At 43.6% G+C, this 12,320-nt stretch overlaps 1 protein-coding gene across 2 annotated transcripts in view; it reads left to right on the top strand.

Annotated features, from left to right (window-relative positions):
- The window catches only part of PSME4 (proteasome activator subunit 4), a 219,507-nt gene that overhangs the window by 158,969 nt on the left and 48,218 nt on the right, over window positions 1–12,320 (top strand). For both annotated transcript variants that reach the window (XM_073553924.1, XM_073553925.1), the window contains 6 exons: window positions 4,885–5,094; window positions 7,089–7,225; window positions 7,682–7,735; window positions 7,835–7,964; window positions 9,416–9,497; window positions 9,683–9,836. In XM_073553924.1, the coding sequence (XP_073410025.1) occupies window positions 4,885–5,094; window positions 7,089–7,225; window positions 7,682–7,735; window positions 7,835–7,964; window positions 9,416–9,497; window positions 9,683–9,836 (767 nt within the window). The remainder of the gene's footprint in view (window positions 1–4,884; window positions 5,095–7,088; window positions 7,226–7,681; window positions 7,736–7,834; window positions 7,965–9,415; window positions 9,498–9,682; window positions 9,837–12,320) is intronic.

Below are 12,320 nucleotides of genomic sequence, written 5' to 3' on the forward strand. Positions count from 1 at the left end.
CTGCGTTTTGCGATTTGCCAGGAACATTACCAGTTCGTCGCGCTCCCCTTCGGTCTCGCCACCGCTCCCAGAGTCTTCACGAAGATCATGGCTGCGCTGATGGCCTTGTTGAGGATCAGAGGTCTCGTTCTTTTTCCGTACCTCGACGATATTCTGATCAAAGCTTCCTCTTTTCCACAGGCTCGCCTGAGTTTGACGATCGTCCTAGACACCCTTTCCAATTTCGGGTGGATCGTCAACAGGAAAAAATCCTGTCTGATTCCTTCGCAACGTCTTGTGTTTCTGGGCCTTCTGTTCGACTCTCGTCGGTCAAGGGTCTTTCTCCCACGAGAGAAGATTCTTTCCCTGCAGCAGGATGTATGATCGCTGCAGACCACACGATTTCCGTCTCTCCGAACAGCTATGAGGGTCCTGGGGAAGATGGTGGCGGCGATAGAGGCAGTTCCCTTTGCCCAATTTCACGCCAGACCTCTCCAGCACGCCATTCTGTCGAGGTGGAACAGGTCGGCTCTGTCCCTCGATCGCCCTGTACGTCTTTCATGCCGGATCAAGCGGTCACTCAACTGGTGGTTGACGTCACCTCTTATCCACTTAGGTCGGTCTTTTCTTCCCATTCTCTGGCAGATTGTAACAACGGATGCCAGCCTCCTCGGCTGGGGTGCAGTGTTCCGCAGGGGCTTGCCTGTCCGGATTCAGACAGACAATGCCACAGCGGTGGCATATGTCAACCGCCAAGGAGGGACACTGAGTGTCTCAGCTCTGGCAGAAGTGTCCAAGATTCTTCATTGGGCAGAGATTTCTGTCCTGACAATTTCCGCGGTACACATTCCCGGCGTAGACAACTGGGCCGCCGATTTTCTCAACCGCGAGGGTCTCGCGGCGGGAGAGTGGTCCCTACATCTGGAGGTGTTTCATCTGCTCTGCCGTCGATGGGGAATCCCGGATGTCGACATGATGGCGTCTCGCCTCAACAGGAAAGTCCCTGTCATGATCCAGTGTTGGATCTGGCGGGTTTTAAAAGCACAGAGTGAACTTTTTTTACTTTGGTTAAGTTCAAAGGTGTTTTGACTGTCCCCGGTGGTGGTTAGTGGTATCACACCTTAGGTTTCAGTTTAATGTGCACTTAATTATAATTCAGGTGTTGGACTCTATAAATGGGTCTCAGGGTGTAATCACTGCTGTTGATACTGATTCATTCACTCTGAGTTTGTGAGAGCCTGGTGAAAGGATGGAGCTGAGGAGGAGTCCTGCGCAGCTTAGCCAGGGGGGACGTGTGTCAGCGATGGTGTCTGGACGAAGGGCTGGCATGGCGTGGTGGAGTCGCAGTGATGGTGTCAGCGGGAAGTGTCTGCATGGTCTGGTGGAGTGGCTACTATGGAGAGTGGCACTCACCATGCGGGACTTGGCTGCTGAGCTGGACTCAAGCATGCTTGACTTCGTGGCAGAAGCTGAACTCATCCTTGGGACTCTGTTATTAAGCTGCAGCAACTGGTGGTGGACTCTGCTCCTAGGCAGCACTATGGTGCAGGATCCTGTTATGGTGATGGATCCGGGTGGAGGAGAAGACGCACGCAGGTGGAGGGCTCTGTTGCAGGAGCATAAGCACAGAGCATAAAGCTAAGTGGTGTCCCCCTGTATTGTCTCTTTCCCTCATGTGTGTTGTTAGTGCAGTGGTGGGATTAGTTTCCGCACCGACCTATTCCCTAGTGAGGGTTTAGGGTCAGGGCGAGCTAGGGCGTTGAGGTACGCGTGCGGCGCCCAGTGCGAAACCGGCATAGGGAATGTCAGGAGTGCAGGGACACTGGCTCAGGGGAGCTCAGGAGGTCTCCAATTCCCTTTTCCCTATCGCAGGGCCCACCACTGTTAATGTTTCCCAGGTTCCCCCTTATTTAAATTCGCCTTACTGGAGGCGGGGTTTCCAGATTTTATGTATAACGTGTAATTCCCAATTTCGCCAGGTGGAGGCGGCGTATCCACCTGCACGTTTTATTTAAATGCGCCCCACTGGAGGCGGTGTTTCCAGGGTCACGTGTGTTATGGGTTCGCCCAGCGGAAACATCTGCGTCCTGACACACGTGATCATGACAGTCCCACAGTTTGTTTCCAGGTCCCGAGACCCTCTGGCAGTGGGCGCAGACGCTCTGGTCGTTCCTTGGTCGCAGTTCGAACTCCCCTACCTGTTCCCTCCTCTGCCGCTTCTTCCCAAGCTGTTGAAGAAGATCAAAGCAGAAGGAATTCCAGTCATTCTCATCGCCCCGAATTGGCCCAGAAGGTCATGGTTCGTGGACATTGTCAACCTTCTCGCGGACGCCCCCTGGAAGCTTCCAGACAGGGCAGATCTACTGTCTCAAGGCCCGATTTGCCACCCCAATTCTCGGTCGCTCAATTTAATGGCATGGTTGTTGAAACTGAGGTTTTAAAACGGGCAGGATTCTCCGATCGAGTAATTCATACCATGATCCGAGCAAGAAAGCCATCATCTTCCAAAATTTATTATCGTACTTGGAAGGCCTATTTCACCTGGTGTGAGGCAAATGACATCGCGCCCATGTGCTTTTCGCTCCCTTCTGTTCTGGCGTTTCTTCAGGCAGGGCTGGATGTGGGACTTGCCCTCAGTTCTTTGAAGGGTCAAGTTTCGGCACTGTCCATTTTATTTCAGAAGACGTTGGCCTCCCGCCCTCAGGTCAAAACCTTTCTTCAGGGCGTGGCTCACACGGCTCCTCCGTACCGAGCGCCCGTGGTTCCATGGGATCTTAATCTGGTTCTTTAGGTTCTGCAAGGTCCTCCTTTTGAACCTCTCAGGGATGTTTCTCTTTCTCTCCTTTCTTGGAAGGTAGCTTTTCTGGTGGCCATCACTTCCATCCGGCGTGTGTCGGAATTGGCGGCTCTTTCTTGCCGCTCGCCTTTTTTGGTACTTCACCAGGATAAGGTAGTTCTGTGGCCTCCGTCCTCTTTTCTTCCGAAGGTGGTGTCCTCCTTTCACCTCAATGAGAATATTGTTCTGCCGTCCTTCTGTCCGAGTCCAACTCACCCTCGGGAGCGGTCCCTGAACAAGCTGGATCTGGTCAGGGCGGGAAGAGTCTATCTGTCTAGGACGACTTCCTTGCGAAAGACAGACTCTACTATTGCTCGCTGGATCAGATCAGCAATTTTGGAGGCATACCGGGTTAAGCATCGAGTGGCTCCTCCGGGGATCAGAGCGCACTCTACCCGGGCAGTGGGTGCTTCCTGGGCGGTACGCCACAGAGCTGCTGCACTGCAGCTTTGCAAAGCTGCAACCTGGTCATCGGTTCACACGTTTGTGAAATTCTACAAAGTCCACACCTACGCTTCGGCGGACGCCAGCCTAGGTAGAAGGATTTTGCAGGCTGCGGTGGTGAGTCCGCTGGCCTGATGGAAGTTTGTTTCCCACCCCAGGGACTGCTTTGGGACGTCCCATGGTCTCTGTGTCCCCCAATAAGGCGAACGAGAAAACAGGATTTTTGGGTTGCTTACCGTAAAACTTGTTTCTCGGAGCCTTCATTGGGGGACACAGCACCCTCCCATGTTCTTTAACTCCTGTTCTTCCTTTGGTTGATTGGTTACAGTTGAGTTGTTTGTTCTGTTTTCAATCTATTCTGTTGCTTCTCCTACTGCTTTCTCACTACCTGAGGAATTTCCTGCCGGTCGGTGGGGTGTACACTGCGGAGGAGGAGCTAACCTTTTTTTGTGCATAGTGTCAGCCTCCTAGTGGCAGCAGCATACACCCCCATGGTCTCTGTGTCCCCCAATGAAGGCTCCGAGAAACAGATTTTACGGTAAGCAACCCAAAAATCCTGTTGTTTTTTTTTTTTTGTTTTTGTAATGTAGAAAAAAATGTGTATTGAAAAAAAAATAGTTTTTTGTTTTGTACTGCCTTTTTCTGAGACTCATTTTTGTTTTTTTTATTTCTCCATCCACAAAGATGCAGCGTGCTGAGCTATACTTTTTATTGATGCCATTTTGCAGTACCTATGACATTGAGTGCTTTTTATTTTTTTTTTCTCTTCATAATTTTTTTGAATCAGTAAATGAAATTCTTTTTTAGGATATATATATATATATATATATATATATATATATATATATATATATATATATATATATACACACATATTTTTATATTTATATATATATATATATATATATATATATATATACACACATATTTTTATATTTTTATATATATATATATACACACACATATTTTTATATATATATATATACACACACATATTTTTATATTTTTATATATATATATATACACACACATATATATATATATATATATATATATATATATATATATATATATATATATATATATATATATATATATATATATATATATATATATATATGTGTGTGTATATATATTTATTTATTTTTTTTTTTTTAATTATAATGTATATAACAAAATAAATTTGTGCTTTAGTACCTGTTATTTATATTACATATTGCAATACTGTTGTATTGCAGTACATAATAAATTGCAGCCTCTGGCTGAGCTTTACAACAGCACTAAGATGGCATTTATGGGAACCCATTAGCTCCCAGCGATTGCGTTATGGGGTGACCGATGGAAGCTGGTGTGGGCATGCTGGCAAACAAACTGTTTAAATGCCGCAGTCAGTCATTTACAGCCGCATTTAAATGGTTAACAGCAGTGATGAGAGCTAGCTCCTGCTGCTGCTGTTACATGCAGGTGCTGGCTATGTTTGTAACACAGCCGGCATCTGTCAGCTATGACGCGGTCTCAGCTGAGCCTGCTTTATACAGCCTTCAGTGACTTATGATGAAAATGTACATCACAAATTAATAGTTAGGCTTACGAGTGCTGATACTTAAATGAGTTCTTGTCTTTAGGGTGCCTTGTATTGTCTGCTTGGAAACCATGGTGCAGTCTGCCTAGCAAACCTTCATGATTGGGAATGCATTGTACAGACATGGCCGGCAATAGTTTCATCAGGTCTCAGCAAAGCAATGTCTCTAGAGAAGCCGTCCATAGTTCGCCTTTTTGACGATTTGGCTGAGAAGGTTCATCGGCAGTATGAAACGATCGGTTTGGATTTTTCGGTAAGTAGTAACCACGTCACACATGACTTTGGAGGAGGTTTTTATTTAAGTATATATAATGTGTGCCATTTACATTGTGCTGATTTGGTTGATTCAATGTTTGTGATCAGGCGCAGAGCTGCAAATTACAGTAGTATCGAGGCAGGAAAAATTAGCCAAAGCAAAAATGTAAAAACAGAGGCGCTTGGTAGTAGCCTAAACAGTCCCAAAATATGATGTTTACAGTCTCATCCTAATTTGTAACTGGTCAGAACGACAGTATTATTCAGACTAGTAGTATGACTGCATAGGTCGTTGAACAACAATAAAAATCTGTCTTGTAGTAATCTGATGTTTCATTGTTCCTGCCCGACATTGATATTTCTGTGTGTGGTTCCAGTATTACTCCCCAGCAACATGTCCGCTGTCTTTGGGGTCATACTTGACTCCGAACTTTCATTCGCCCCCCACATCCGATCACTGGCTCGCTCTTGTTATCTGCACCTCAAAAACATTTCTAGAATTCGACCTTTTCTTATTTTTGATTCCGCAAAAACTCTTACTGTTTCTCTTATTCATTCTCGTCTAGACTATTGTAACTCTCTACTAATCGGTCTCCCTCTTACCAAACTCTCCCCCATCCAACCTGTCTTGAATGCTGCAACCAGGATCATATTCCTCGCCAATCGTTACACCGATGCCTCTACCTTATGCCAGTCCTTACACTGGTTACCCATCCACTCCAGAATCCAGTACAAACTTATTACCCTCACCCATAAAGCTCTCCATGGCTCAGCACCACCCTACATCTCCTCCCTTGTTTCAGTCTACCACCCTACCCGTGCCCTCCGTTCTGCTGATGACCTGAGGTTAGCATCCTCAATAATCAGAACCTCCCACTCCCGTCTCCAAGACTATACACGTGCTGCGTCAATTCTTTGGAATGCACTTCCCAGGTCAATACGATTAGTCCCCAATCCCTACAATTTTAAGCGTTCCCTGAAAACGCATTTATTCAGACTGGCCTACCACCTCAACACATTAACCTAATCTATCCCTGTGAGGCACAGTCAAAAGTTTTTACCACAACCAGGTTCCCCGCATCATGTTCCCACATGCTTTATGCATCCATTAGCCCTCTGTGTCTGTACTGTTACACACTTAACATTATGGCTGGTCCAAACAATCAGGGCAATTGTTACCACCCACCTTTTCGTGTCTACCTTTTTTTTCCTCATAGATTGTAGGCTTGCGAGCAGGGCGCTCATTCCTCTTGGTATCCGTTATGATCTATGTGATTATTGTTATGCTGTAATGTCTATCGTCTGTACAAGTCCCCTCTGAGATGTAACATGCTGCGGAATATGTCGGTGCTATAGAAATGAAATTTTATTATTGTTCCAATGCTGAGAAATCGCCCTGCGAAGCGACTCGCAGAATAGCCTGGAAGTGTATTTGGGGCTTGAATGAGGTTTCAAAGCTTGATAATTCCGTGCTGACACATTGCTACTTTTGAAGAAATAGAATAATTTTGTTATTGTACCAGAAGGAATGCAGCCATACCATCCATTTCAGCAGTAAAGTCATCATGAGCAATTCTGACTAAGAGCTGTATTTTTGACTCTGTCCAGGTCTTTGTAGGATCAGCCCAGTCTACACGGCGCAGCTTGCCAAAAAAATGAAGGTCTACAATATACACTGCATTTTTCCTCCTACTTGTACACAATGTGCGCCATAGTCGGTAGTTATGAAGGTGTCTCATTCTTCCTTTTTTTTTTTAAATTCTTTTCCAGTAATGTGTTGGGGTTCAGTGGTCAGAGGGGATCTCTGCACACAGTCCCGCAAACATCAAAGCTTCTGACATGTCACTATAAAAAGCTTTTTAAAATGACGGTTACTGTGTAACCACCATACAGATCAGTGTGTAATCAGAAGAACCAGATCATTGAGTGTTTGGAGCATATAAGTCTGATCCAACACTATGTCATTGGTCGTATTTCTGTTTGTATTTGCAGGTCCCAGAGACTTGCATACAGATTGCTATTCTGCTGCAGCATTCACCGAAGCCCTCTAACAACGCAGAGCTGCCCCCCACTGACCAGCTATCTCTAGCGCTGACGAGGCAGGAGGAGAAGAACGCAGAGTCTGTGAGGTGAGTCTCCTTCTGAAGAGGACACGCAACTTGTCTTCTGAACATTTCATTTGATCAGGTATGCTTTCCAGGTTCAAAAATTTGATGTAATTTTCAATAAAAATCCTCAGGGAGTTTTAAACCAGGTTTTCAGTTCTGACAGTTTTTGGTGTGGTTTTTAACTTTTTTTTTTTATTTTTTTTATTTTATAAATGCTTCAGTCTTCTGTTTGGTCCATGTGGAATAGACAGGAATTCTGCCGCTTGGTTTTCAACACCTAGTCTGAAAAAAATATGGACTTCCCATATAAATCAAAAGGAAACATGTTCAAAAAGTATATGAAACTGTTTTGGTGCCGATTAGCATCAGAATCCACATCAAAACTGTGTAAACCTATGTGTACACTGCCATGTATGACTCCATACTCTGGTGTTTTTGTACGATGGCACTAATATTGCACCACTTTGTTTTTTACAGGAATTATGAACATCTAGTCGACACGTTGCTCGAGTGTGTCACTCAGAGAAACCTGTAAGTAGCTGACCTGTTTTTCCTTTCCTTACATTGCTGCATGGATATCATATTTGCCTATCGTTATGATCCTTATGTGCTTTTAATACCTTGTTACAGTCCATGGAAGTTTGAACACATTGGCATTGGGTTTCTGTCCTTGCTCCTAAGAGATGACTATGTCCTACCTCTTCGTGCAATCAGATACTTGGTGCAGTGTCTGAATCATGATGCCCTTATAGTCCGCAAGGTGCCGTAAATTTTTCTACTTTATTTTTTTTTTATTTATTTTTTTTTTTTACAAGTGTTAATAGTGTCCTGTGGTATTTTATGATTGACTGAAAGCTTCAGGTCTAAATGACAAGTTGCACAGATCAGGGTTCCCAACCCTCCAGAAATTACAGAACGAACCGTAAAAAAAGGGCTTTTTTTTTTTTTTTTTTTTTTTTTTTGTACCAGCCATTAAAAAAAAAAAAATTAAGGTGTCTTTTTATTTTTTTTATTTTTTTTTTAAGCTGAAAAATATTGTGCCAATTATTTTGTCTGTAATTCTCATCATGTTACAGTTTATAGTGAATGTAACTGATATCTTACATCAGAATTTTGGGCCCTAAATCTTATAATCAGAATGATTTCTTATGGGTTTCCAATTTGTCTGTAAAAAAATAAAAAAAAAATATATTTTTAAATAAGTTGTCCTAAAAAAAAAAAAAAAAAAAGTCAAGTCGGCAACCCTGTCACAAATGCAAAGTTGTCATTTGGGGCTTGTCCCAGTATAATCCGCTGTTTTGCATGTAGATCGACCTTCAGTCTTCTAAGCAGCCTGCCTCTTAAATGCAGTGTATAATGTAATGGTTAGGGCTAGAACTAAATCTCAAATATCCTTCACATCTCAGCATGTCCTTCTGGCCATTTCAGGGACAGATATATCAGGCTTGCCGTCTTTGCTCTGCAGAATAGCGCAGACAATGATGCATATGGGGGCATCCAGTAAAGAAAGAAAGAGGGTGTGTGTATGTATGTATGTATGTATGTATGTATATATGTATGTATATATATATATATATATATATATATATTTATTTTTATCTCTGGGTGTTTATGGGTGATGTATGCCGCTGTACACTTAGGCCTGTTTCACACTTCAGTTGCAAACCGCCAAAGTGTTTAAAACGAATCTGTTTTGCAACAAATGGATGCCACCAGATCAGTTTCTTGGACGAATCCGCTAAGTACTTGAAATTTAGAGACAGAGGTTTTTCACTGCTTCCCGAACGCCGTTTAGGGTTAAACTGCATGAAAGGGATAATCCTCTGGCCATGCACAGTTTAAAATAGCAGTCCGCCTCTAGAAAAAAAAAAACGTTACATTGTCCGTCTACTCCAGCCGGCGGACGCTAAAATTCAAACGGATCCGTCAAAAAATGGATGCGATGGACGACCATCAGTCAAAATCCGCCGCTAATGCAAGTCTATGGGGGAAAAAACGGATCCGCCAAAAAAAAATGGATCCGTTTTTTTTATCAAAACTGCGGATTTTGACTGACAAATAACTGAAGTGTGAAACAGGCCTTAACGTCTGACGTTTGACGTTCTCTTTGGGAAATTCTGACTCTGATCTGCTGCTACTGTAGTTTCTTACAGTTAATGGTCAGTACACCTCAAAAGAATCAATTTCTGATGTTCCTTTTTTCCATTGCAGATGGCAATCTCCACAGTTGCTGGGATTCTTAAACAGTTGAAGAGGCCTCACGTTAAAGTGCCCATATGTCCATACAAAATCAGTACGTAGAAATGCTCTACAATTGCGGGGACGTCTATTTCTTGTAAAATGTAGCGTATAGTCAGGGGTGATTTTGTCTGTACTATGTATACATGTATAAAAAATACAGCAGAACAGCCAGTCACAAGTTAGAATTTACAATACTAATATTATTAGCAGTGGTATAATTGTGGTAATTTGTTAAAGGTGGATGTCCCAAACCTGACACCATCCTGGCTGGAGACAGGTCCGACAACCTATGGATACATTATGATAGTGCCAGTCTACCAAAGACAAAAGAACTGTGGGAGACCAATTGCTTTGTGGAGAAGACACACTGGGGTTATTATACCTGGCCAAAGTAAGTTGTTGTTTTTTTTTTTTGGTTTTTTTTTAGCTTTTTGTTTTACCGACTATATTAACTAGTCTAATATTGGAGAATATGTAGAAAGACTCACGCCCTACCATTTTATTCCACTTTATTTGTGGCTTACAATGCTTAGAGTGTAACCGTCATATTAATGTGTAAATCATAAATCAATAGTACATGAAAATAAGAAACTTTGTTATCTATCATATCAGCGATATCTACCGTATATACTCGTGTATAAGTCGAGATTTTCAGCCCATTTTTATGGGCTGCAAGTCCCCCCTCCCCCCTCTCGGCTTATACACGAGTCATATTACCTGGGGGTCGGCGGGGGAGCGGGGATGTCAGAGATCATACTTACCTCCCCTGGAGCGGTCTCTGCATCCTCCTGCTTCTCCACAATCTCCCTTCCTGCCTTCAGTGGTCACATGGTACCGCTCATTAAACTCATGAATATGCGCATATTCATAGTGGTATTGTCTAATTGGATCAATTGACTCTTTAATTGTGCTGACCTAGCTTTTCATTGGTTCTGGGTTATTTAGCCATTTGATGCCTCATCCAAATAATTTTAAACGTGTCATGTTCTCTTTCATGTGCCCTTTTCTTGATATAATAAAAAAATTGACTTATTTAAATAGCTTTGGACTCGATTTTTTTTCTCCTGTGTTTTATCATGCTGCCAAAGGAGTCCTCTCTATTGCAATTACTATTGAGGCCCACTATAAGTATTCTACTGGTGATGGGTTAATAATGTCTTTCTGGAGTATTGCTTTCTCGGGGAACACAGTGTTACATTACTGAGAGAGGAAATGGCAGTTTGTGCTGATAAAATTCTATGTAGAGGGTAGAATGTGGGAGGAGCCTAGTATAACTTCTCCCTCTTCCTGTACTTTAAATAGATGATAGTTACTACTGATTGTATCTCAGTAATGCAAAAAAATTGTCTTTTCTGAATACAGATTTTACCTATCAATTGAATATTTTAAGGATGATTAATCAGTCATGGAGGAGGAAGATTGTCTCCTACGCCTCATTGGGGGACACAGACAGTGGGTGTTATGCTGCTGGCCACTAGGACACTAAGTAAACCAGAATAAAAGTTAGCTCCTCCCCTGCAGTATACACCCTCTCGCTGGCTTAGATTTCTCCAGTTCTTGCTTAGGCTACTTTCACACTTGCGTTTTTTTGCGCTGCGCACCATGCTCAGTGAAAACGCACATAAAAAAAATGCATCATGCATTTCTGTGCGTTTTTTTGCGTGTTTGGGTGCGTTTTTAAAAAAAGCATGCTTTTTTTGCGCATACGTGCGCATGGTATGCGCACCCATAGACTATAATGGGTGTTTCGCTGTGTAAAAATGCATTGCGTGCGCATGCGTTTTTGGGGGGCAAGTCGGACGCACAAAAAATGCAACAGGATGCATTTTGTGCGCCCGAGCGCACACTACAAAAAACCGCATGCACGTACAAACGCATGTGTATGCGCACCCATGTAGAAGGGGAAAAAACGCATGGTTTTTTTGCGCTAAAAAACAGCGCAAAAAAAACGCAAGTGTGAAACCAGCCTTAGTGTCTATAGGAGGCACTTGGGTCTGGTTTCAGACCCCATCGTTTTTATATTTTTTATTTTTCTGTAAATTTTAATTTTTTAGTTAACGGAGTGAAGGGGGCGACGGTTCCCTTCTACGGCCCGCTCTCCCCCGAACCAACAACAGGCAAGCACGTGAAGTATACCTCCCCGTACACTTTCCTGCGACGATTGGGGCCGATTCCACTGGCGATTATCTTTACGGTCCTGGTAATCCACGGATGCGAGGGCAAGCCAGGCTATATTCTCCCTCCGGGAGGACTCTTAGTCTGAAAGCGTCCTTACCTCCCGAGGAGGGCTCTGGCGTCGGCCGGGAACGGTCCACCAGCAGGGGCCATACTCGTTCAAGGGATGGTCAGGTCTCTAGAAAGCGGACCCATAATGCATCCCCTAGTCACGTTCGCGCCTCAGAATCGGCAACTCCTGTCTCTCGCTCTCCCTCTCCTGAGGTTCACAGCGAGCACAACTCTGAATTCGAATCTGACACGTCAGCCCCTCAGAATCCCCCAACTGATCAAGAGTCGCTTGATTCTCTTATAGAATCAGTCAACAGGATTCTGAAGTTGGATGAGGAAAATATTCCCGCTCCAGCACACCCCATCTCATTTAAGAAAACCAAGCGTGTGCGCAGGTTATTTACCAGCCATCCAGAGTTTAAGGAAATTGTCCAGAAACATAGGGATTGGCCACAAAAGCGGTTCACAGGGCAAAAGTCTACTCGGGCTAAATACCCTTTTGCTCCAGACCTAATGAAGGATTGGTTACAGTCCCCTTCGGTGGACCCTCCAGTATTGCGTCTTGCTTCTAAAATGCTCCTATCTGTTTCTGAGGGTTCCTCAGTCAGAAACCCCTCCGTTCTTTTTTTTTTTTTTTTTTTTTTTTTTT

Source organism: Dendrobates tinctorius, unplaced genomic scaffold (genome assembly GCF_039654945.1).
Source record: "Dendrobates tinctorius isolate UK_male_01 unplaced genomic scaffold, ASM3965494v1 ptg000203l, whole genome shotgun sequence".
Taxonomy (NCBI): Eukaryota; Metazoa; Chordata; class Amphibia; order Anura; family Dendrobatidae; genus Dendrobates; species Dendrobates tinctorius.